Source organism: Amblyomma mixtum, chromosome 3 (genome assembly GCF_055824585.1).
Source record: "Amblyomma mixtum isolate Tamu chromosome 3, ASM5582458v1, whole genome shotgun sequence".
Classification (NCBI taxonomy): Eukaryota; Metazoa; Arthropoda; class Arachnida; order Ixodida; family Ixodidae; genus Amblyomma; species Amblyomma mixtum.
The window spans coordinates 47,904,610-47,930,825 of NC_143014.1; the positions used below are offsets into that span (position 1 = coordinate 47,904,610).

A 26,216-nucleotide genomic window follows, 5' to 3' on the forward strand; every position below is an offset into this window, starting at 1 on the left:
CTTCGGGGTCAGCATTTTTTATTGTCCTGTCTCATTTCTTGTTTGCTGTTTAGAAATATTTTTACCTAGCGTTGTACACCTTTTCCTGCACTATTACTTGACGCTCCCACAGCTTGGAACTCTTTTTACCTGACTGCATGAAAATCCTGCCTGAGCAGCTTCTGCTCTTCTAGGATAGCAGGGAATTCGAGACAAGCTGACTTGACTCTGTATTGCCTTCATATACATTTGTGCACGACAACAAATCTAACTCTTGAGGCAGTACTATTTTCTCTCGCTGTGTGAATCAACACTATGTTCTAAATTTAACACTTAACACAGGAAAACAGGCCATATCGAGGTGGTGTGTGTAAAAATAATTTGACCCGAAAGTTGCAGACGGCCACTTGTTAATCGGGCCACGGCGAAGCACTCACCACTGTGCTAAAATTAATTAAACCCGACGAATGAACGTCATCTTTCGCACAAACCTCTCGCTTGCATCTAAAAAGTTTAGTCACAATGCTGCAGAATCGGGAAGAAAACCGCTAATGGTGACCAAAAGCCGGTGGGAGCTCATTGACAACGAATTTCGGACAGCTCACATTAATACCCCTGTCACACGGCCGACTCAGAACTCCCTTGAACTTCCTTGGCCTAACGGAGTGTGAGGGAGTTTCACTTCGAAGGAGTTGTCTCCGTGTCACACGGCCTGTAACGAGCTTCTCATACGATCCACCAGGGGCCCATTAGGCGCTGTTTATTTTGTGCAAACACACAAAAGAATAAGGTTAAAAACCACTGAAATGTTATCAATCCTTCATTTTTCTTTCCAAAGTGCAACGTACCTCTTCAGAAAGTTGCCTCTTCCGTCATATCATAGTCCTTCAATTTTCTTTATGTTTTTGATCATTGCTTCTTGTAATCGTTATAATCTGTTTTTGCAGGCGCGGTGGTGTCGACCAGCGCCGACGAAAAGGAGGTAAGACATTTTTTTTTTTCTCGTCGAGCGGAAAAAGTTGTCATTATGGCTGTTTTCATTGATGATTTTAAAAGAGCAGAAAAAGGCAAAGTAAATATGCTCAAATTACCAAACGATAGTGACGATCGTAGCAGAGCAAGGCGGTCGAGCGCCCTCAACGGTCAAAAAGCTAACAAAAGTTGGCGCAGGCTGCTCCACAAGGCCGCGGCATCTGTGCAAGTTTCAGTTTTCAAGTTTTATTGGGGCATTAAGAACACGAGCAAAACAAATACAATAAATTACTATGGTAGGAAGTTTCACGGTTAAAAAACTATCAGGAGCATCGTTGGTCAAGAGGAGCTCCGGGAGGTCCTTGTTGCTTAGACTATACCAGAAAACAGCTCTGTAGTATGGTCCATAGAAATCATAGCTGTAGCCACTTTGCTGGTGTTTATGGACGACGGCGTCATCTGGAAGCGGTGATGTAGCATAGCTGTTTTTGCAATTCGCTCACAGTTTATGCTATTGACCGCTAGTGGCGCGGTGATCCGTAAGCACAAAGAAACATAGTGTAGAACTATATCGATTCTGGAAAAGGCAGATCAGTAAAGAATTTTTCTATGATAACTCAAGAGGCAGTGCCCTACTTTTTGAAGCTAGATCAGGGTGTCTTAGAACGCGCAGCTACAAAAAGAAATTTAACGAAGAAGATGACACATGTGCAGTGTGTGGTAGATCTGCGGAAACAATTGAACACCTCATAATCAAATGTGATGGGTTTGGTTTGGTTTATGGGGTTTAACGTCCCAAAGCGACTAAGGCTATGAGAGACGCCGTAGTGGAGGGCTCCGGAAATTTCGACCACCTGGGGTTCTTTAACGTGCACTGACATCGCACAGTACACGGGCCTCTAGAATTTCTCCTCCAAAGAAATTCCAGCCGCCGCGGCCGGGATCGAACCCGCGTCCTTTGGGTCAGCAGCCGAGCACCATAGCCACTGAGCCACCGCGGCGGCGTCAAATGTGATGGTATCCATCCGGATGTCGATGCAGGCACAGTCACTCTTTCTGAGGCCCTAGGGTTTAAAGATAACAATGGTCATGTAAATAAATCTGCAGTGGAAGTCAGCAAAAAGCGATTGGAGGATTGGTGGCTGAAAAGCAGAGATGTGGCATAAGGTTAACACAGTAAACAAAAAAAATAAAGAAAGAAAAGCTGAGCATGGTGGCAATTGCCACCACCCCGTTTCAAAGGGGGCGCTCCTATACATCCATCCATTCATCCATCCATCCATCCAACCCGGATTTTGGCCAGCTCCATGGCCAGCTCAGACCACCGTTTTTTGATACGTGGACCTTAGAAGCTTCGCAGCTGGTAATATCACAGAGTTCGTTTGCGGACGTCGCTGGCGCCTTACCGACGTTTTGCGTGTCGCAAAATACAGCGTTCCAAGACATGTCCTGCAGTCATCGCCGCGATCGTCTCTGTGGGATTCCTGGCACCTTTCATTATTTACACACCGCGGTGCTGCGCTCCCAGATCTGCACGGTTTCGTGCTGTTGCCCTTCAGGGTGCTCAAAGGTGTTACGCATGTTTTCGTGGGAGCAAAAGTAGGGACGCGTGAGCGGGAGTCGGAGCCGATAGCTCTGTCATTAGGCGGTCGCTGGGGACGGTGCTTGATCTTCGGTATTGAAATGAGGTTATCTTCGACATGCGTGGTGGCGTGTGTGCCGCTTTTCGCCTGTTCTGAGGACTTTAGACGACCGGTATGTGAGCGCCTTACAACGCTGTAACAGTAGGCGCAGAGAGCGCGTGCAAACACGAACGAGGACACAAGGTCACGTGGCAAGAGCGTCACAGAGCTACGCGCGCTTTTCGAAAGGGGCGCGCTATGGCCCAAACCATCTGAGCCTCAACGCCGAGGGTAATCAGGTTTTCGAAGTTCTAAGGTAATATGGCTATTGCTAACGGCCAGCTACAAATATTTAATAGCAACCAAGGTAAAAAATTATCAGAAATGAGTTAACCAACCCACTAGGTAACATAATTCACCTGTTTCCTTACGACAGCGAGACTCTGAGCTCAGCCAGTGTCATATGCGTCTCAGAAGGCTGGATCCGGCCATGACCTTTGTCATTCACGTGGAATTTCTCTCAGCTATGCAAGGCTCTTCCATAGTCTGAAACTCGGAGTCGCTTTCACGCGTAGGCACTGAGCTGCATTTAACAACCAGGTACCGGCCCTTCCGCCCAGAATGGCAGCCAGTAAAACGCAGCATAGCAACAGAAGCGGTGACTGTTCTGGTTGGTGGAGCTTCCCGTTGCTTTGTGTCGCACCGTGAGAACGAGCGAGGAGGCGTAGGAACTCTTCTCACTTCTGTACTGCAGCACGACGGTTCAGGCGCATTGCCGTCCTCGAAAGCACATGCGACACCGCGGGCCTCAACTTAAAACAACGGCGAGCCGTCCACTGTGGAGCGCTGCTCCTAACGGATGCCTGCGTGTAATGGCTTTATTGCCCGGTCCCTTTCTGAACCGAACGGCCACCCGTCCCTAAATTCGAAATTCCGTCGCTGTCACCAGGCGCCCTCTTCAGGGGGATTCATTCGTCGAGCGAGGAAGTCCCCCAGGCTGTTTTTCCGAGTGGCACCGCGCTTCTGTCCTATCTTCGGCTGGTCATACAGTACGTCGCTAGCTGTAGGGTCCTAACAGCGCTTGGCCGGAGAGTTGGAAAGCTCTCCAGACAACGCGGGCGCTTCTTCGTTTTTTGCGCAACATGGGTCTCGACTCGTGGTTGTGACTGAGGGCACTGCTGATGTGGTTTTTGTTGTTGCACTCAAATCGTAATGGCGCGTACGTACCCTCAAGGGGTATTGACTATGACACAGGTGGTGACCTCCGGATTTTGATTTTCTATTCCTCTCTCTCCTCTGTCCACACCGTAACCCATCATAGCCCTCTTTCTTCTCTTCCCCTTCCCCAGTGCGGTGTAGCAGGCCGTTAATGAATGATCCCTCATGGCCGCGCGACCTTTTTTCTTTCAGATTTTTATTGATTGATTGTATTTGTTATTCTTCAGATGACCTTTGCGGGACATTACATGAGGAGGGGTGGGGATAACACGCCAAAAATAACATTGTGCTTTATTTAAACTGATGAACAATGGTTTACATTGATAAATGAGCTTCCGCGGTGGCGGACTTGATTTGTCGATGGTTGGTGGTGGCGGCCGCTTCAGTCTCTCTTCAGATAAGCCTCTCATTACCCCTGACCTGTTTTGTGATGTCCGCAAATGCTGTCATTAATATGTCAAGCCATCTATATACCTCAAAAAGCTTATTTTTAAAACTTAGTGGCGGGCTTCCCTGAAACATACGGTGTACAGCTCTCTTCGTTGGCACACTTCGTTCTGTGCCGAAAGTTCCGTGCACGTGAAAAATCTGCACCCATCTCAGCACTGCACACGGTGCTCACCGACCTCAGAAATGGACCGCCATACTTGAAAGTTTGTTCTATGGAAGATACCGAACCGAGAGCGAGCTGATGGGCCATTTGGTACAACACTGTGAAAACACACCGCGAGGCACAGCGACAAAAATAACAAAACGTGCGACACACGCACATGCACACACGCACATGCACACACACGCACATGCACACGCACGTACACGCACGCACACACGCACACACACACACGCACGCACGCGCGCACACACACGCGCACACACGCACGCACGCGCGCACGCCCACGCACACACACACGGGTCTGATTGCCAACTGAATTTTTTTGTTGTCGTTTGGGGCTATTTACTGATAATGAAAAAAATGAAAATTGAAGGAACAGATGTTGCTAGCCGCGGTGTCTACGATCGAAACCTGAAGCACCTGAGCTGCGGCTAGCGGGAATAAAAGGACAAGGGAGAGGACAGGGAGAAGAAAAGAAAGGGGGGAGCGATAGAAGAAAGGATTGTGGAATTGCGGCAATATGCTCTATGCACAAATACAGGATATTGAAATGGAAATACGAATTTTATTCCGATTCTATAATTTTACGCAAAAATGTTTTTTCTGTACTCTGCGACCCTGTGCCTTCCGCTGTATTTTCACAAAACCAAACCACAACGCACACATTATTACATATGTGGCACATTTGTGGTTTGAGGCGAATCCGGTTGAGTGGCATGAGCACCAGTTCTGATATTTTGACATTCGCAGCGCTTCCTCCGCCCGTACGCTGTTACACCGGTGTGATGAGTCGTAGACGCGGCGCTTTCTGTTGAAGCACCATCTGCGAGCGTGTTTTGTGTTTGCTGCGGCGACCAGCAAGAATGTGACAGCGGTGCTTTTATCAAACCATTACTCGGTGCATCCAAAAATTAATTTTGGAGCAGTTATATTGAGCTCTCTTGGAACACTTCGGAGTGGCACAATCTGCAGCTCGCGAAGCAGCTGTGCTCCGTTTCTAGATATGGCTTGCCCATTAAGCCGCCAGTTTTGAAACACATGACGGAAGCCAGCAGGCACTGAAACCAGTTAAGGAGCACAAGTTATGTTTTCTTTTTTTTTTATTTGTGACGTTCATCAATGGGAGAATATGGTAATTATTTTTGAAGATAAAAAAAAGTAAAACATCCGCAATGCTCCTTGGCTTTGGTGTCAGTCGGCTTCGGTCATGCATGTCATAACGAGCCCCTCTTTTCCCTTCCCTTGTCCGCTCAATTTTGAAACAGGTAGACATAATATGAACAAACTGAATTCTGACTAACGCCTCTACCTGCCTCAAGGGACCCCTTCTCCTGGCCGAGTACTTCGGAAAGATCAGCCCAGTACAGTACGATCATGGCTGTTGTTCCCAGGTGCTGCGTTATCGTGGCTGTTACGTTCATGCGGGCCGGTCCCACTTTGGTTCCCGTAGATTTCCACGCAATACAAACTCTGCTGTTACACCGCTACTGTGGGAGCATTCGTGCATCACCCATATCGAGTGTCACCCCGCGCCTCCGAAGCGAATTTAAATTCTGATATGCTTTATGGCTTGACTACACAAGTCAACCGCGGCAAGCATTACAGAGGCTGCTGCCTACTTAATCTGCCTCAAGGCCAGGAGGGCGTGTCCGGCGATAACCTAAAAGCCTGGTCAGTCCCCCACGCGCTCACACCAAGTGATGGCCGGTGGGGATATCTATCACCACTGCGCGCGCGCATGCGCGGATCAGTGCTCGGAAGCTGATTGTGGTGACGTGGTGATGTCACGCTGTCTCCTGATTTTTTTTTCTTTTTCTTCCATGCTCAAAGGAAGTTTGGCGTGTGCGTGCGGCACGACTACAGCACACTGGCCATAGAGAGACCCTGTAATACCCACCAACGCTTGACCGCCCTCCACAGTGTTCGGAGGCTTTCAACGTGCTCCGATTACGCCGACGAATCAAGCGCTTATGAACGCCGTGAATTTTTTTTTAAGCTATTGATGAGGTTCCATCCTCGCAGTACGGAGAGGGCGCAACCGACAGCGCGAAAACGAAACTATGGCACTTGTATACTAGCAGTGACAGACGCACTATATCAGGCATCATACGACAGCCCTTTCCGAGTGTTAACGGATGATTTCGCCGTCTGGAATTGGCTAATAAAACCTGATGTTGTATAACGCCTTTCTGAGGAGCGTTTCTTTTCCTTTTGTAATCCTCTTCCTTGTTTCATTGGCCACTGCGTCTTCTGTCGTTGGTGCTATCAAGCACCGCAGCACAACATGTTATCGCGGCATACGGTAGTCAGCCGACCACCCGAAAGACGCACGTTCAATCCCCGCCTTGGCGGTCGCGTTTTGATGGAACCGGAGTGCTTGAGCCCCGTGTGCTGTCCCCATCATTTTAAAGAACCCTAGGTGGTCGAAATTTCTGGAGCCCTCCACTACGGCGTCCCTCATTCCTGCGTTGCTTTGGGACGTTAAACCCCATACAATCGAAATCGAAATACGGTAGTGAGACTGGCCACCTCTTAGTGGTGTAGGAGAGGTCGAATGGCTTACGACGCGCCGTTGTAACAGCTTTGGGTGCGGGAACTCAGATGAATGCTACGCTGTGCTAGAGCTGTCTAATTACTGACTGGATGGTGGGATTATGTTAAACCCCTGTCACAAGGTCATTTCCAGGGCTTTCAAACCAAAAGTCTTATCGAGTGACAGGTCAGTTCTTGCTTCTGCACCCACACTATATACCATGCCTCCTAATTCCCCAACAGCGGCTGTCAGCCATCCTTCCCTTGTAATAACGGTTTCATTCATTCATTAGCCTCCTAATTTACTCCTTGACTGGTAAATCTCTTGAATTCTGTTAATGCATCTGTTGCACAGATTTTATTGCCAGGCGGTTGTGAGTTTATCAACACCCTCGAAGTTTGCAACTTGAACACAGTTTAGTCATATGGGCTGGCCAGAATCCTGTCTGGTGAGGGGGAAGTATAGTGGTAAAATAAAACACACACTCGCCAAAAAAAAAATGCTTTTTATATTATGACACGTCGGGACTCCTACGGGTCCCTTCTTCACAAAGAGGATGGACTGCTGAGCCGCTTCTTTTATGCTTACTTGACAGCGCAGTTAGTGGGCGTAGTTATTGGGGAGATTGCCCTTCGTCCTCTTAATAAAATTCTTCGTAGTCTGTATGTAAAAAGATTCCAAAAGCAGTCGTGACGATGAAGATTTCATTGTGTCCATGATGGTGTCGTTTTACCAGTGTGTGGTGTGTTGCATCATTCGAGCATGCTCTGCAAGGGCGTTGGAGGACGTTCGACATTTACTGACATCGTTCTTGTGATCTCTTAATCTTTAAAAATCGCCCGATTCGCCAGTGTATGAAGCATCGCAGTTTTCGCTGGGGATCTTATACATGACTCCGCGGTAACGTGAGCTCTCCAAACGATCGTTTACTTGACAGGTCTGTTATTTCAGGTTGCTGAGGGCACGTGCGCAATGCACGCGTATTTCGCAACCATTCGAAGCCTCCCCTAGGTGTATGGCACGCGCGCGCGCTTCTGTTGTTCGTCGAATCGGTGGGGTTTGGCAAGTTGCAGAGAGCGGCGTTCTTCGTTTTGCGGCAGTTGTCGTGAATGCCCATTGTTTCCGAGGTCGACGCGGTCTTTTCTCTGCTCGGAAGAGTGCAGACCGGGACTGGAGCAGACACGAGCTGCTCGGTTAAAGGAGCGGACGCCAGCTACGTCTCATCCCGAACTCAAGATGAAAGCGTCACCAGTCAACATTCCTGCGCCTACTTGGCACCTCCGAAACCAGCCGTATACTGTACCAGGGATCTGAAACTTGTCGTCGCAGAAATTGGACCGTGCGGAACATGCTCTCCTGATCAGCCGCTGCCTGAATTTCAACACAGGCGCCACCTGCAGGGTAGGCCAAGTGACCTGTGTCCGTAACCTGTGCCAACCTCGCGCTGGAATCTATCAAAAATTAATCGTTCTACGCTCCTCCGGAGCTCTTCTTACGGGTCGTGGACGATTGTTTTTGTGCAGTTCACTGCATAGACGCCAAACCCTTTCCGGATGCGTCTCAACTCTTTTCAACCAACAGTTCAATTCTCAGTGGGAAGAAGTCGCCGAAAAGATTGCTGTTCTTGATGTCCTCATTCTACCCACTCCCGATGGCCCGATGGGCTTGACACTACCATTTTCCGAAGGCCCCACACACCGGAAAGTACATGGATTTTAAATCTGCCAACCCCGTTGGCCACAAACGTTCCATCGCGTCCGCTATATTCAACGAGCAGCTAGACTATGTTTCATTCACGGTCTGCGCTCTTCCGAGCAGAAAAAAGTCCGCGTCGACCACGAAAACTATGGGTACCCACGACAACTCCTGCAAAACGAAGAACGCCGCTCCCTGCAACCTGCAATGTCCGGTTCGACTAGCAACCGAAGAGCGCGAGCGTGCCTTACGGCCGGGGGACAAGTGAGGTTCTGGCGCGGATATTTGCGAAATGCCACGTGCATTGCGCACGTGCCGTACAGAGATCTGTCAAGTAAAAGATCGTATGGAGCGCAGACGTTACCGGGAAGTCCGTTTGTCGGGGTGAGGGCAGAATGGAGGGCAACGTGCAAGCATCGTAGAGATATCATTCCCTCTCATGAACACTTCCTGAATTTCACTAATCTTAGCAGGGGGGTAAAGCTGAGCTCGCAAAGCGGTCCACGCATGTCATATGACGCATGTAAGTCGCCACCTTGAACGCCATCTTACAACACATTATTGTGGCCAGCACAGTTTTTTCTCGCAAAGTCAAGGATCGGTGAAGTTTGAGTTTAATTCGGAAAACTGCGGCAGAGGTAATAATTATATGTCACTCTTACGCGTATTCTCAACGTTTTAAACACATTTTGTAATCTTTAACATACTGATTGTGGTTATTTCTTTTAATATCGGACGATTGCAACCATGTTCACAAGTGAACTGAATAAACCAGGGGGGTAAAGCTGAGCTCGCAAAGCGGTCCACGCATGTAAGTCGCCATCTTGAACGCCATCTTACAACACACTTTTGTGGCCAGCAGAGTTTTTTCTCGCAAAGTCAAGGATGGGTGAAATTTGAGTTTGAATTCGGAAAACTGCGGCAAAGAAAATAATTATATGTCACTCTTACGCGTATTTTCAATGTTTTCGACACATTTTGTCATATTTAGCATACTGAGTGTGGTCATTTCTTTTAATATCGGACGATTGCGAACATGTTCACGAGTGAACTAAATAAACGCTCTCGGAGTTTCGGTTTTAAACTTCTGCTTTCGAAACTGATTTCAAGCCACTTTATTCAAGGAGCTGCATGCGACAAGGAGTCACTCGCGCTCTCGTTCACCGCGATGCACCTTCGAGCGTTGATGCATGGCAAAAGCTCCAAAAGGATCGGGCACTTTGCATCATTTGTGAGTAAACGTGGGAAGAGATACAAAATCTCCCGCTCAAAGGCGGATGACACCAAGCGAGTGAACCTTGCAGCCGTTTACTTTTTCACGGCATTCGACTTTCTTAACGCCATTGCCTCAATCTGCTTGACAGAGAACACATTGGCGATACTTATAAAGGATGCAGGTGTTCTTGCTTAAATGCGTTTTATTACGATTTTCATCACTAATGCATGCGGTAATTAAGGTAACACTGTTGAAATGAACGCCCGCGCAACGACAACGGCACAAGGAGGACATGCGCAGTCTACCAACTGTTTATTTTACGGGAAAGAGGATCCTCAGCTCAAGCATCTGACAGCGCATTATTACTCCGAACACAGTGGCAGGAAAGCGGCATGTAAACAAGACAGCATACATGTAATCGCAGGACCCTTCTTATCCTGTGCTTATAAAGTACTTGCGGCACTAGCTTCTCATAAATGGGTTTTAAAACCAAACAGAGGAATAAAAAATATCTCAGCAAAAAAGCAGTGTCACACATTAGAAGCAAAAGCAGTCATAAACCTAAAAAAACCAACACAAAAATAATAACAAAAACCAACCACAACAACCAACCTAGCACCCACAATTTAATGCGCACAATGCTGGACATGAAACGAAGGTTTCTCGAGCGGTACATGGCGTTTCATGCATTTCTGCCTCCACCTTGTTTCACTCGTTCGTGATGAAGCTCTGAGCGTTGCTGCGTACGAAAAATCCCATTATGAGCTCGTCTCGCGCCAGAAAAGACACGGCACCGTCTTGCTCGGCGAAGGAGAAAGATAAAAAAAAAACGCGAGAGGCCCGCGGTACTCTAACAAACCTTCGACATTTAATATAACAAAACGCTGAACATTCAAAACAAACCAGGCAGAGCAGTTGCTCCATTTACCTTGGGCATTCGTTTCCTTTGCGAATTGTGTTCGCCCTTTTGGGGCCAAAGGAAATTTCCGACGTGCATTTGCACTCGACAACAGACGACATGCAAAATCCCGTGCGCTCTACAGAAGAAATACACTCCAGCGCGTCACAATCGTGGTACTAGCCTTCAAATAACAATTCAGAACTCACAAGCCACCTATATGAAATTACAGTCGGTATGCGACACTGCATACCATTGAAAATGATCCAAACGCGACGATTTTGCCGTTGTTTACAGCAGTTTAGAGCAGTCGAGAGCTACTCTGCATACCGCCATCTTCCCACGGACTACGTTGCCAGGTTCCAACTTCGTTGTTTGTCCAGATTTAGAAAGTGACAAAACAGCTGGCAACACACGCAAACCGTTGTGTGATAGTAGTGATAGCTGCGTTCATGCGTTGCCCACTGGAATACATGGGCTCAATGGGCAGCTTTCCCTCTAGAGTTGGTTGTATTAACTCTATGAATCTTAGCTCTTTGGCAGCGCTACACTCGTCGTTTATCAGAACTGTGACCATTTAGTACATGTGCAGTAATGTAGATGGCGGCACTTACTAAACATTTATCGCGTGTCGCTGAGTTACTGCTATTATTGTTTGTATTTTTGTGCACTTTGTAGTTGGCAGTTGTTACAAGTTCATAGAAAGAATGAGAGCCCGATATTTTAAGAGCATATTAACCAGCAAAAAATAAGCTGCGGAGCGTTCCTAGACCTTGTGCCCTTCATAAGAACAACGAAAAAGTTCTCTAAAATCAACTAGACAGTGCACATTCCCCAAAAGCCGTAGAGTAAAGGCGATGCTTAGCCATGCAGAGCGAAGTATTGAATTTCTTCACGCAAAATCTCAGAATTGCCAAGTGCTGGTTACCTGAACAGAATAGCATTTTGTTTTCAACTATTTCGAAAAGACGCTAGCTTTGATCAGGAATAGCTTTTAAACTAAATAAGGCAGATGAATGATATTTTCAAAAAGGAAGAACAATTACACGATCTCAAACTGTGCAAAAACTCGCCGCAGGGCAATGCATATCCCAAAAGTTATTGCAGATTACATTGTTCTGTTTCCTACGTTTTTCAAAAATGCGTGGCTAATAAACTAACCTATACACATATTTCTAAATGCCTACACATGCTTATTAGCATCAGATCTCAACGTATCTCGAAAGATTTTTCTCTAGGTAAAAGAGGTTTTCCACAATTTAGCATTTCCTGAGACAAGTTCAGCTCAACTGCCATTTTTCATCTTTGCGTTTTCCTTCACAGTTGGAAAAAAAAAAAATTGCAGCTATCGTTAAACCACATGCATCTTTTGATACCGGAGAAAATTAGCTTTTCGCACATATGTGAACCATATTTATGTAGCTAATCAGCGAAGTACAGTCGACGTACAAATATCACCATAAATCTTTTCGTTCACCGTCCGAGTGGGATAAACCAATCTGTTAGGCATTAAAAGTTTTCCTATCGAATCATATCTAGCACAATACCGCTGTTGTCTAAAGGTGACGTGGTGTTATCTAAAACGCAAGGGACTCATTCTGTTCGGTTGCGTGGGAGGAGATCGTATGGCTACCAGTTCCGTGAGCTGCAGACTGCAAAAAAAAAAAAAAAAAGAAGGGCCCCAATGGGCATCACACAATGTGCATCATCGCACACGGTTCATATACAATAAAGGCCACAACGGGCACCTCACAATGTGCATCAGCGCACACGGTTCATATAAATCGCTCAAAGGCGATAGAAAGACAGCTGCGACATTGTTAAAGGAGTCTTGGTTTGCTTAACCATTTTTGTAAGCATTTTCCTCCATTAAGGCCGAGCACCAGGCCGGAGGAATGCTTGTGCCCTTTAATAAACCGGTGGGCATCCGGCGGCTCTGGGAATCGAACCCAGAACCTCCCGCATGCGGAGCGGGTGCTCGACCACAAGGCCACCGCTGCGGTGCTTGCTCCGTCCTAATGAGACAGTAAAAGCAATTGCGAAGATTGAAAACGTGAAACTGCCATACCGTAGATATCCTGTCTGAGTGTATCGCAAAATGTCTGTAAAGTTCTCGCGTATTAACTTACGAACAAGACCACGCGTCCATATTCGGCAGCACATGTGGGGGGGTCATGGCATGGGGCGCCGCGGCGGTCCCTGGTGAATTAGGGTCGAATTAATTGTGCTGGAAGCACGTGGCAAATTACGTCTTTTTAGCGCGAGTTTTGAAATATTGTTCATATATATAATGTTCTCACCCACGAGTCGTCCCTCTCGTACATCGTTGCTATTGAGCACACGCCTGTCTATTTGCTCTTTCAGTAGAACTGCCTTATACAAGCTTATAGACCGAGAACTGCTATCATTTTTCAAATGCAACGAAAATTTCAGGGGGCATTTTGACGATCTAAATCGCGCAAAGCGAAAGCCTTTCCACGCAGCTTGCCGTAGGCACACACGAGGTGGCTTCTGGGCGACCTGGAATGGCTAGTCATTAGTCATGACTCATGACTAAATAGTCATGACTAACTAGTAATCACTAACGAGTCATGACTGGTTAATGGCTAACTAGTCATGAGTGGTTAATGACTAACTGGTCATGATTGGTTAGTGACTAACTAGTCATGACTAATCAGTTGTTGGCTGGCTAATGACTAGTTAGTCTTGACTTGTGTCTAGTAATGGCTAGTTATGATCACTTCAGATGTAACGGACGGACGGAGTCATGGCCGCGAGTATGAGCCACTCCTTAATAAAGCCACAGCTAATTCGCTTGTTGCAGCAGGGCATGGTGCAACGTGTCAAAGCTAGCGCTCTTTTTTGCGCAGCCTGCATCCGTGACAGAAAATAGTCCGTTGGTTGTGGTGAGCGAAAAATAACAAATGCTTTGCCGACAGGCTTCGTGGATAATGCATTTGTCATCAGCGTGACAAAAAACGATCTTATTGCGAGCGAATCGGTCGAGATCTGTGATTTTGTATTTTGCGTTTGTCGTCCTTTTCCATTTCACGTTTTCGCTGTCCCCGCTGGCCGTCGTGTTTGCTCTTTCCGTCCACCTCCCTTTTACTTTTGAGAAAATGGCGTCCAGCTCAGCGGCCGCGGCCAGCGCTCCTGTACGCATTTTCCCGAAGGGGCAATTTCCTCACTGGCGTCCCAGAACCCTCCTCGCAGCGCCGCCTCTCCTCCTCCGCTCTTTTCTTCCTTCTCCTCTTCTTTTCTTTCACGGCTGTTGCACTCTTCGGTCCGGCGAGTCTGCCTCCGCGCACCGCCGCCGCGAATCTGCGCGTCTTCTGAACCGCGGCCTGGTCAGCGCGCCTCTCAATGTGCTGACGCATGAACACGTAGGTGGTGGTGGAAACGTTTATTGCCAATGATGTAAATCGTAGGGGGCGCCTGGTTTGCCGCAAAAGTTTGCATGATTACGAGAATTGGTCTGGGTATCGGGCATGCAGCAGTATTGGGTATTGAGCAGTCCGGGTTTGTAGTTGTCGCCAATGTGCAGCCTGCGCTATGGTGAGGGACGGAGCGGGGGGTGCGTATTCCCTTCTTTTGTCTCGGTAATACGAGAGAATATCACGGAAGGAGACCAGGTAGTGTGCGGGCCGCGGGCGAACGGACCGTCGTGGCATTTTAAGTACGTGCGCAGTCGCCTTCTTTGCGCGAGGAACGTGCCGGCCACACAAATGGCTCGAAGGGCAACGCGAAAATCGCGAGCCGGCCGCCCTAGAAGCTCGCCAGGAGCAGAACAGCTGTGAAAGACAATACGAGCAGAATCGCTTTATTAAGGCGAAAGCCTTTAATGCCTCATACTGTCGTGAGCAGGGAATGCACTACCTGGTCTCCTTCCGTGATATTCTCTCGTATTACCGAGACATAAGAAGGGAATACGCACCCCCCGCTCCGTCCCTCACCATAGCGCAGGCTGCACATTGGCGACAACTACAAACTCGGACTGCTCAATACCCAATACTGCTGCATGCCCGATACCCAGACCAATGCTCGTAATCATGCAAACTTTTGCGGCAAACCAGGCGCCCCCTACGATTTACATCATTGGCAATAAACGTTTCCACCACCACCTACGTGTTCATGCGTCAGCACATTGAGAGGCGCGCTGACCAGGCCGCGGTTCAGAAGACGCGCAGATTCGCGGCGGCGGTGCGCGGAGGCAGACTCGCCGGAGGAATAGACCGAAGAGCGCAACAGCCGTGAAAGAAAAAAAGGAGAACGGAGAAAAGAGCGGAGGAGGAGAGGCGGCGCTGCGAGGAGGGTTCTGGGACGCCAAGCAAGTAATTGCGAATATGTTCTGCCGCAACAGGATCCGTTTTCCGGAGAAGTCTGTTCGGGAAGTACTGAGTGCTGTGAGCGAGGACACCGGAGTATCTCCCCGTAGCGTTGCCAAAATCAAGGCGGAGCGTCTGTGCGGGCCTGTGGCGTCTCCGAAGAAAAGACCTCGCGACGTGAAGATTTCAAGCTCGCGAATAGTCAAGAATGACAGCTTCACAGTCCATGCCACCCGTCTGAAAGTGCACAGTATGTACGCGAAGAGGGAAGTCCCAACACTGGGCAGTGTGCTAAGCGCTGGCAATGAGGACGACGACCTGCCGAACTTCAAGAAAACCACATTGTGGAGGTTGGTGAAGGACAACGGATTCACATTTTGTAAAAGAAACCGGAATCTTGCGCTGATCGAGCGAAGTGACATCATTGCCTGGCGTCGCAGGTACCTGCGGGCGATCGAGGAATTCCGAGGACAAGGCAGGTACGGGTCGTTCCTTGCTTATTTTCTTACGCAGCACGTTTAGACTGGCTGCACATAGAGCTTGATGTTAGCTTTGCAACCTCGTAGTCGGAACAGTGAGTGTTGCTTCAGGATAACACATTTAGAAGAAATCGTCTTAACCACGTTGCTGTTGCCGACCTTTTGCGTAGTGGTGATGTTTCACGATCAGTTTTGCGCTACGTTTCGGTGGGGCACGTGTCTGCATGGGTCAGATTAAATCGCTAAATCCCAACTGGTGCGGCAAGCAAAAACAGCAAAACTGCCAAAAATGTAGCACTGCAATGGGTAGTACCATCTCGTCGTCACCGTAGGAATGAACGGCACAGTACACTGCCAGTTGCTCCGATGGTGCGAGTTACTGGCACTACTGCTGCGAACGTTGGCAATTTTTGTTCGCAGTAGCCGCGAGTGAAGAGATTTGAAACGTTGCCGAATTAGTCAAGTACCCCATACAAACATACATTGAATATAAACTGGCTACCAAATGCCGCCTATGCGTGAAATACAGGTCTGTTTTGAAAGTAGTAGGACTGGTTTTTTCCTGGGCGAACGGGCGGAAGAGAGCTGGTTTGCGCGTGCAGGATCGTTGAAGGGGATCGTATTGGGAATGCTGGGGAAAATCGGCAGTAGGCTCTCGGCCGCTGAAGAGAGGAGGTCGCTTGTACTGTGAACCCCTGTCGAAACGTCTCGTCACGCAGAATAGTCGAGCGTTTGCTCGATCAACGGTACGCGATCAAATTTTGAGTAAATCTTAGTAAAACGGGCAAAGAGACTCACAACATGATTAAGGAGGCCTACGGTGATGCTTCCATGGGTAGATCAGGTGTTGTTTGAGTGGCACAAGCTGTTCAGAGAAGGTAAGGAAAGAGTGGAGGAAGACAACCGCTCCAGACGCCCTTCGACCAGCAAGAGCAACGAAAATGTGTAGCGAGTGAAACATTTACTTAACAGTGATCGTAAAATGAGTATCAGAGAATTGCTGATGACTTCAGCATTCCTCAAACCCAAGTTTTTGAGATCGTGACAGAAAACTTATCCATGAGGAAAGCATGCGCGAAGTTTGTGCCGGGAGTGTTGTCAGAGGAGGAAAAGGCCAACCCGTAGGATCTTCTTCATCATGTGAATGAGGACCCCGATTTTTTGCCCATCACAAGGCGGCAACGCTGCCTCAGCCCCCCTACAGCCTCGTCTTGGCCCCGCCAGACTTTTTTCTATTCCCGAGAATAAAATCGACGCTCGATCGACACGGATCGGTAGAGGTGGTTCAACAGGCCGTGACGAGGGAGCTAAACAGCATTCCGGTCCAGGCGTTCCTGGAGGCGTAGAAAAAATGTAAAACTCATAGGCAGCAGCGTGTAGGTGCAGAAGGGCGCTACCTTGAAAAATGGTAATTGTTTGTAGTATTCCCTTGAATAAATTTTGTTTTAAAAAATCAGTCCTACTACTTTCAGAACAGACCATGTATAAGCCCGAACAAGTTAGCAATTAAGCTGAGATAATTCTTTTTCTCGAGACTTTGAGCGGCTGTTTGTGAGACAGGGGTCAGCAGTGCGTTTGTTGCAGTGCATTCCCTACTTACATGCTGCAGCGTGTTTGTTTACTGACAAGCATTGACTCGTGTTCTCTGTTGTTTTGCATTTACAGGTGCATCGTCTACCTAGGTGAAACCTGGGTCAACGCAGGACACACAAAAGAATGCATCTGGCAGGACAAGGCTGCGCCTTCGGGCAAATGGGCCCGTTTGATCCTTGTACATGGTGGGAGCAGTGCAACAGGATTCGTGGAAGACACTGCTGACTTCTTCAGAGCAAAAAAGGGAAACCACGCTGACTACCACTCTGAGATGGATGGCAACTACTTTGAGAAGTGGTTCACCGACAAGTTTTTGCCAAACATTCCGGCCAATAGCATTGTCTTCATGGGCAATGATCATAGCGTGGTTCTTGAAAAAGCACCACTGGCTGTTTCCAGAATAAACCATTTCTCGCAAACACTTCGGGGTCAGCAGTTTTTATTGTCCTGTCTCATTTCTTGTTTGCTGTTTAGAAATATTTTTACCTAGCGTTGTACACCTTTTCCTGCACTATTACTTGACGCTCCCACAGCTTGGAACTCTTTTTACCTGACTGCATGAAAATCCTGCCTGAGCAGCTTCTGCTCTTCTAGGAGAGCAGGGAATTCGAGACAAGCTGACTTGACTCTGTATTGCCTTCATATACATTTGTGCACGACAACAAATCTAACTCTTGAGGCAGTACTATTTTCTCTCGCTGTGTGAATCAACACTATGTTCTAAGTTTAACACTTAACACGGGAAAACAGGCCATATCGAGGTGGTGTGTGTAAAAATAATTTGACCCGAAAGTTGCAGACGGCCACTTGTTAATCGGGCCACGGCGAAGCACTCACCACTGTGCTAATTAATTAAACCCGACGAATGAACGTCATCTTTCGCACAAACCTCTCGCTTGCATCTAAAAAGTTTAGTCACAATGCTGCAGAATCGGGAAGAAAACCGCTACTGGTGACCAAAAGCCGGTGGGAGCTCATTGACAACGAATTTCGGACAGCTCACATTAATACCCCTGTCATACGGCCGACTCAGAACTCCCTTGAACTTCCTTGGCCTAACGGAGTGTGAGGGAGTTTCACTTCGAAGGAGTTGTCTCCGTGTCACACGGCCTGTAACGAGCTTCTCAGACGATCCTCCAGGGGCCCATTAGGCGCTGTTTATTTTGTGCAAACACATAAAAGAATAAGGTTAAAAACAACTGAAATGTTATCAATCCTTCATTTTTCTTCCCAAAGTGCAACGTACCTCTTCAGAAAGTTGCCTCTTCCGTCATATCATAGTCCTTCAATTTTCTTTTATGTTTTTTGATCATTGGTTCTTGTAATCGTTATAATCTGTTTTTGCAGGCGCGGTGGTGTCGACCAGCGCCGACGAAAAGGAGGTAAGACTTTTTTTTTTTGTCGTCGAGCGGAAAAAGTTGTCATTATGGCTGTTTTCATTGATGATTTTAAAAGAGCAGAAAAAGGCAAAGTAAATATGCTCAAATTACCAAACGATAGTGACGATCGTAGCAGAGCAAGGCGGTCGAGCGCCCTCAACGGTCAAAAAGCTAACAAAAGTTGGCGCAGGCTGCTCCACAAGGCCGCGGCATCTGTGCAAGTTTCAGTTTTCAAGTTTTATTGGGGCATTAAGAACACGAGCAAAACAAATACAATAAATTACTATGGTAGGAAGTTTCACGGTTAAAAAACTATCAGGAGCAACGTTGGTCAAGAGGAGCTCCTGGAGGTCCTTGTTGCTTAGACTATACCAGAAAACACCTCTGTAGTATGGTCCATAGAAATCATAGCTGTAGCCACTTTGCTGGTGTTTATGGACGACGGCGTCATCTGGAAGCGGTGAAAGTGCTCCTGAATTTCCTAAGGGACTCGGGGTTGCATTCTCGCCTATAATCTAAGTTTTCTGTGCGCGCCCTCTGTCCCTGTGACATAATGGTCGATGGACACTTGACAGACTCATTTCTTTGCCGCTCTTTTTCCTTTTTTCCCCTTTGTTCCCCTCCCCAAGTGTAGGGTAGCCAACTGGGCATCGCCTGGTTAACCTCCCTGCCTTTCCGTCCTTCTCTCTCTCTCTCTCTCTATCTCTCTCTCTCTCTCTCTCTCTCTCTCACAGTTTCTGCTATTGACCGCTAGTGGCGCGGTGATCCGTAAGCACCCGGATTTTGGCCAGCTCAGACCACCGTTTTTTGATACGTGGACCTTAGAAGCTTCGCAGCTGGTAATATCACAGAGTTCGTTTGCGGACGTCGCTGGCGCCTTACCGACGTTTTGCGTGTCGCAAAATACAGCGTTCCAAGACATGTCCTGCAGTCATCGCCGCGATCGTCTCTGTGGGATCCCTGGCACCTTTCATTATTTACACACCGCGGTGCTGCGCTCTCAGATCTGCACGGTTTCGTGCTGTTGCCTTTCAGGGTGCTCAAAGGTGTTACGCATGTTTTCGTGGGAGCAAAAGTTGGGACGCGTGAACGGGAGTCGGAGCCGATAGCTCTGTCATTAGGCGGTGGCTGGGGACGGTGCTTGATCTTCGGTATTGAAATGAGGTTATCTTCGACATGCGTGGTGGCGTGTGTGCCGCTTTTCGCCCGTTCTGAGGACTTTAGACGACCGGTATGTGAGCGCCTTACAACGCTGTAACAGCAGGCGCAGAGAGCGCGTGCAAACACGAACGAGGACACAAGGTCACGTGGCAAGAGCGTCACGGAGCTACGCGCGCTTTTCGAATGGGGCGCGCTATGGCCCAAACCATCTGAGCCCCAACGCCGAGGGTAATCAGGTTTTCGAAGTTCTAAGGTAATATGGCTATTGCTAACGGCCAGCTACAAATATTTAATAGCAACCAAGGTAAAAAATTATCAGAAATGAGTTAACCAACCCACTAGGTAACATAATTCACCTGTTTCCTTACGACATCGAGACTCTGAGCTCAACCAGTGTCATATGCGTCTCAGAAGGCTGGATCCGGCCATGACCTTTGTCATTCACGTGGAATTTCTCTCAGCTATGCAAGGCTCTTCCATAGTCTGAAACTCGGAGTCGCTTTCACGCGTAGGCACTGAGCTGCATTTAACAACCAGGTACCGGCCCTTCCGCCCAGGATGACAGCCAGTCAGACACAGCATAGCAGCAGAAGCAGTGACTGTTCTGGTTGGTGGAGCTTCCCGTTGCCTTGTGTCGCACCGTGAGAACGAGCGAGGAGGCGTAGGAACTCTTCTCACTTCTGTACTGCAGCACGACGGTTCAGGCGCATTGCCGTCCTCGAAAGCACATGCGACACCGCGGGCCTCAACTTAAAACAACGGCGAGCCGTCCACTGTGGAGCGCTGCTCCTAACGGATGCCTGCGTGTAATGGCTTTATTGCCCGGTCCCTTTCTGAACCGAACGGCCACCCGTCCCTAAATTCGAAATTCCGTCGCTGTCGCCAGGCGCCCCACTTCAGGGGGGATTCATTCGTCGAGCGAGGAAGTCCCCCAGGCTGTTTTTCCGAATGGCACCGCGCTTCTGTCCTATCTTCGGCTGGTCATACAGTACGTCGCTAGCTGTAGGGTCCTAACAGCGCTTTGCCGGAGAGTTGGAAAGCTCTCCAGACAACGCGGGCGCTTCTTCGTTTTTTGCGCAACATGGGTCTCGACTCGTGGTTGTGACTGAGGGCACTGCTGATGTGGTTTTTGTTGTTGCACTCAAATCGTAATGGCGCGTACGTACCCTCAAGGGGTATTGACCATGACACAGGTGGTGACCTCCGGATTTTGATTTTCTATTCCTCTCTCTCCTCTGTCCACACCGTAACCCATCATAGCCCTCTTTCTTCTCTTCCCCTTCCCCAGTGGGGTGTAGCAGGCCGTTAATGAATGATCCCTCATGGCCGCGCGACCTTTTTTCTTTCAGATTTTTATTGATTGATTGTATTTGTTATTCTTCCGATGACCTTTGCGGGACATTACATGAGGAGGGGTGGGGATAACACGGCAAAAATAACGTTGTACTTTATTTAAACTGATGGACAATGGTTTACATTGATAAATGAGCTTCCGCGGTGGCGGACTTGATTAATCGATGGTTGGTGGTGGCGGCCGCTTCAGTCTCTCTTCAGATAAGCCTCTCATTACCCCTGACCTGTTTTGTGATGTCCGCAAATGCTGTCATTAATATGTCAAGCCATCTATATACCTCAAAAAGCTTATTTTTAAAACTTAGTGGCGGGCTTCCCTGAAATATACGGTGTACAGCTGTCTTCGTTGGCACACTTCGTTCTGTGCCGAAAGTTCCGTGCACATGAAAAATCTGCACCCATCTCAGCACTGCACACGGTGCTCACCGAGCTCAGAAATGGACCGCCATACTTGAAAGTTTGTTCTATGGAAGATACCGAACTTAGAGCGAGCTGATGGGCCATTTGGTACAACACTGTGAAAACACACCGCGAGGCACAGCGACAAAAATAACAAAACGTGCGACACACGCACATGCACACTTGCACATGCACACACACGCACATGCACACTTGCACATGCACACACACGCACATGCACACGCACGTACACGCACGCACACGCACGCACACACACGCGCGCACATACACACACGCGCACACACACACACACACACACACGCGCGCACACACACACACGCACGCACGCGCCCGCACACGCACACACACACGGGTGCTGATTGCCAACTGAATTTTTTTGTTGTCGTTTGGGCCTATTTACTGATAATGAAAAAAATGAAAATTGAAGGAACAGATGTTGCTAGCCGCGGTATCTACGATCGAAACCTGAAGCAGCTGAGCTGCGGCTAGCGGGAATAAAAGGACAAGGGAGAGGACAGGGAGAAGAAAAGAAAGGGGGGAGCGATAGAAGAAAGGATTGTGGAAGGGCGGCAATATGCTCTATGCACAAATACAGGATATTGAAATGGAAATACGAATTTTATTCCGATTCTATAATTTTACGCAATTTTTTTTTTCTGTACTCTGCGACCTTGTGCCTTCCGCTGTATTTTCACAAAACCAAACCACAACGCACACATTATTACATATGTGGCACGTTTGTGGTTTGAGGCGAATCCGGTTGAGTGGCATGAGCACCAGTTCTGATATTTTGACATTCGCAGCGCTTCCTCCGCCCGTACGCTGTTACACCGGTGTGATGAGTCGTAGACGCGGCGCTTTCTGTTGAAGCACCATCTGCGAGCGTGTTTTGTGTTTGCTGCGGCGACCAGCAAGAATGTGACAGCGGTGCTGTTATCAAACCATTACTCGGTGCATCCAAAAATTAATTTTGGAGCAGTTATATTGAGCTCTCTTGGAACACTTCGGAGTGGCACAATCTGCAGCTCGCGAAGCAGCTGTGCTCCGTTTCTAGATATGGCTTGCCCATTAAGCCGCCAGTTTTGAAACACATGACGGAAGCCAGCAGGCACTGAAACCAGTTAAGGAGCACAGGTTATGTTTTCTTTTTTTTTATTTGTGACGTTCATCAGTGGGAGAATATGGTAATTATTTTTGAAGATAAAAAAAAGTAAAACATCCGCAATGCTCCTTGGCTTTGGTGTCAGTCGGCTTCGGTCATGCATGTCATAACGAGCCCCTCTTTTCCCTTCCCTTGTCCGCTCAATTTTGAAACAGGTAGACATAATATGAACAAACTGAATTCTGACTAACGCCTGTACCTGCCTCAAGGGACCCCTTCTCCTGGCCGAGTACTTCGGAAAGATCAGCCCAGTACAGTACGATCATGGCTGTTGTTCCCAGGTGCTGCGTTATCGTGGCTGTTACGTTCATGCGGGCCGGTCCCACTTTGGCTCCCATAGATTTCCACGCAATACAAACTCTGCTGTTACACCGCTACTGTGGGAGCATTCGTGCATCACCCATATCGAGTGTCACCCCGCGCCTCCGAAGCGAATTTAAATTCTGATATGCTTTATGGCTTGACTACACAAGTCAACCGCGGCAAGCATTACAGAGGCTGCTGCCTACTTAATCTGCCTCAAGGCCAGGAGGGCGTGTCCGGCGATAACCTAAAAGCCTGGTCAGTCCCCCACGCGCTCACACCAAGTGATGGCCGGTGGGGATATCTATCACCACTGCGCGCGCGCATGCGCGGATCAGTGCTCGGAAGCTGATTGTGGTGACGTGGTGATGTCACGCTGTCTCCTGATTTTTTTTTCTTTTTCTTCCATGCTCAAAGGAAGTTTGGCGTGTGCGTGCGGCACGACTACAGCACACTGGCCATAGAGAGACGCTGTAATACCCACCAACGCTTGACCGCCCTCCACAGTGTTCGGAGGCTTTCAACGTGCTCCGATTACGCCGACGAATCAAGCGCTTATGAACGCCGTGAATTTTTTTTTAAGCTATTGATGAGGTTCCATCCTCGCAGTACGGAGAGGGCGCAACCGACAGCGCGAAAACGAAACTATGGCACTTGTATACTAGCAGCCAGGAGGGCCTCCCACTGCTCTAGACTAGGGCTATTTACCTTTGGTAGGGCTATTTACCGACCCGAGCACTCAGCTTATGCTGGTGACGAGGGCCAAGGCAGCGGCGGAGGCCAACGGTATCCTGGACTAGGGAAGACCGACCACTGTAGCTCCACATCTATCTATCCCCATCCCCCTACTCCCTAACTCTTCCTTTTGAAAAAAAAAAATAAATAAATGTTTTTACTACTACTACTACTATACTAGCAGTGACAGACGCACTATATCAGGCAACATACGACAGCCCTTTCCGAGTGTTAACGGATGATGTCGCCGTCTGGAATTGGCTAATAAAACCTGATGTTGTATAACGCCTTTCTGAGGAGCGTTTCTTTTCCTTTTGTAGTCCTCTTCCTTGTTTCATTGGCCACTGCGTCTTCTGTCGTTGGTGCTATCAAGCACCGCAGCACAACATGTTATCGCGGCATACGGTAGTCAGCCGACCACCCGAAAGACGCACGTTCAATCCCCGCCTTGGCGGTCGCGTTTTGATGGAACCGGAGTGCTTGAGCCCCGTGTGCTGTCCCCATCATTTTAAAGAACCCTAGGTGGTCGAAATTTTTGGAGCCCTCCACTACGGCGTCCCTCATTCCTGCGTTGCTTTGGGACGTTAAACCCCATACAATCGAAATCGGAATACGGTAGTGAGACTGGCCACCTCTTAGTGGTGTAGGAGAGGTCGAATGGCTTACGACGCGCCGTTGTAACAGCTTTGGGTGCGGGAACTCAGATGAATGCTACGCTGTGCTAGAGCTGTCTAATTACTGACTGGATGGTGGGATTATGTTAAACCCCTGTCACAAGGTCATTTCCAGGGCTTTCAAACCAAAAGTCTTATCGAGTGACAGGTCAGTTCTTGCTTCTGCACCCACACTATATACCATGCCTCCTAATTCCCCAACAGCGGCTGTCAGCCATCCTTCCCTTGTAATAACGGTTTCATTCATTCATTAGCCTCCTAATTTACTCCTTGACTGGTAAATCTCTTGAATTTTGTTAATGCATCTGTTGCACAGATTTTATTGCCAGGCGGTTGTGAGTTTATCAACACCCTCGAAGTTTGCAACTTGAACACAGTTTAGTCATATGGGCTGGCCAGAATCCTGTCTGGCGAGGGGGAAGTATAGTGGTAAAATAAAACACACATTCGCCAAAAAAAAAATGCTTTTTATATTATGACACGTCGGGACTCCTACGGGTCCCTTCTTCACAAAGAGGATGGACTGCTGAGCCGCTTCTTTTATGCTTACGTGACAGCGCAGTTAGTGGGCGTAGTTATTGGGGAGATTGCCCTTCGTCCTCTTAATAAAATTCTTCGTAGTCTGTATGTAAAAAGATTCCAAAAGCAGTCGTGACGATGAAGATTTCATTGTGTCCATGATGGTGTCGTTTTACCAGTGTGTGGTGTGTTGCATCATTCGAGCATGCTCTGCAAGGGCGTTGGAGGACGTTCGACATTTACTGACATCGTTCTTGTGATCTCTTAATCTTTAAAAATCGCCCGATTCGCCAGTGTATGAAGCATCGCAGTTTTCGCTGGGGATCTTATACATGACTCCGCGGTAACGTGAGCTCTCCAAACGATCGTTTACTTGACAGGTCTGTTATTTCAGGTTGCTGACGGCACGTGCGCAATGCACACGTATTTCGCAACCATTCGCAGCCTCCCCTAGGTGTAAGGCACGCGCGCGCGCTTCTGTTGTTCGTCGAATCGGTGGGGTTTGGCAAGTTGCAGAGAGCGGCGTTCTTCGTTTTGCGGCAGTTGTCGTGAATGCCCATTGTTTCCGAGGTCGACGCGGTCTTTTCTCTGCTCGGAAGAGTGCAGACCGGGACTGGAGCAGAGACGAGCTGCTCGGTTAAAGGAGCGGACGCCAGCTACGTCTCATCCCGAACTCAAGATGAAAGCGTCACCAGTCAACATTCCTGCGCCTACTTGGCACCTCCGAAACCAGCCGTATACTGTACCAGGGATCTGCAACTTGTCGTCGCAGAAATTGGACCGTGCGGAACATGCTCTCCCGATCAGCCGCTGCCTCAATTTCAACACAGGCGCCACCTGCAGGGTAGGCCAAGTGACCTGTGTCCGTAACCTGTGCCAACCTCGCGCTGGAATCTATCAAAAATTAATCGTTCTACGCTCCTCCGGAGCTCTTCTTACGGGTTGTGGACGATTGTTTTTGTGCAGTTCACTGCATAGACGCCAAACCCTTCCCGGATGCGTCTCAACCAAGGGCGTCCGCAGAATTTTTTGCAGGGGGGGGCCCCATTGGTTGTTGGCGCCGGAGGGGGGGGGGGGGGTATGTTCGTAGCAAAAAGGCACTATTTGCGGATTAAATTTATTTATTTATATATAAATAAAAAATAAGTGAAATACACACATGAAAGAAAAATTACAAACAGCAAATTAAAGCGTGGCTAGGAGAGATACATTGGAGTTTATCAACTAAGACAATTAAAATTAATAAAAATGCAAAAAGATACTGTCACTTCGTGGAGAAGAGTGCTCAGTCTTGCTGCATACGGGTTCTTGACTCACCCGGATTGATGACCAGCACACAGCACAATATGTTCACAAACACGCAACTA

General features: G+C 48.3%; 1 protein-coding gene across 1 annotated transcript; it reads left to right on the forward strand.

Moving 5' to 3' along the window:
* Positions 1-14,940: 14,940 nt before the first annotated feature.
* Positions 14,941-18,187, forward strand: LOC149350065 (uncharacterized). Its single transcript, XM_089581704.1, has 4 exons — positions 14,941-15,421; positions 15,512-15,550; positions 17,216-17,571; positions 18,177-18,187. Exons 1-4 carry the CDS (start codon positions 15,090-15,092, stop codon positions 18,185-18,187), a joined length of 738 nt encoding a protein of 245 aa, XP_089437830.1. The 5' UTR covers positions 14,941-15,089.
* The last annotated feature ends 8,029 nt before the right edge of the window (positions 18,188-26,216 follow it).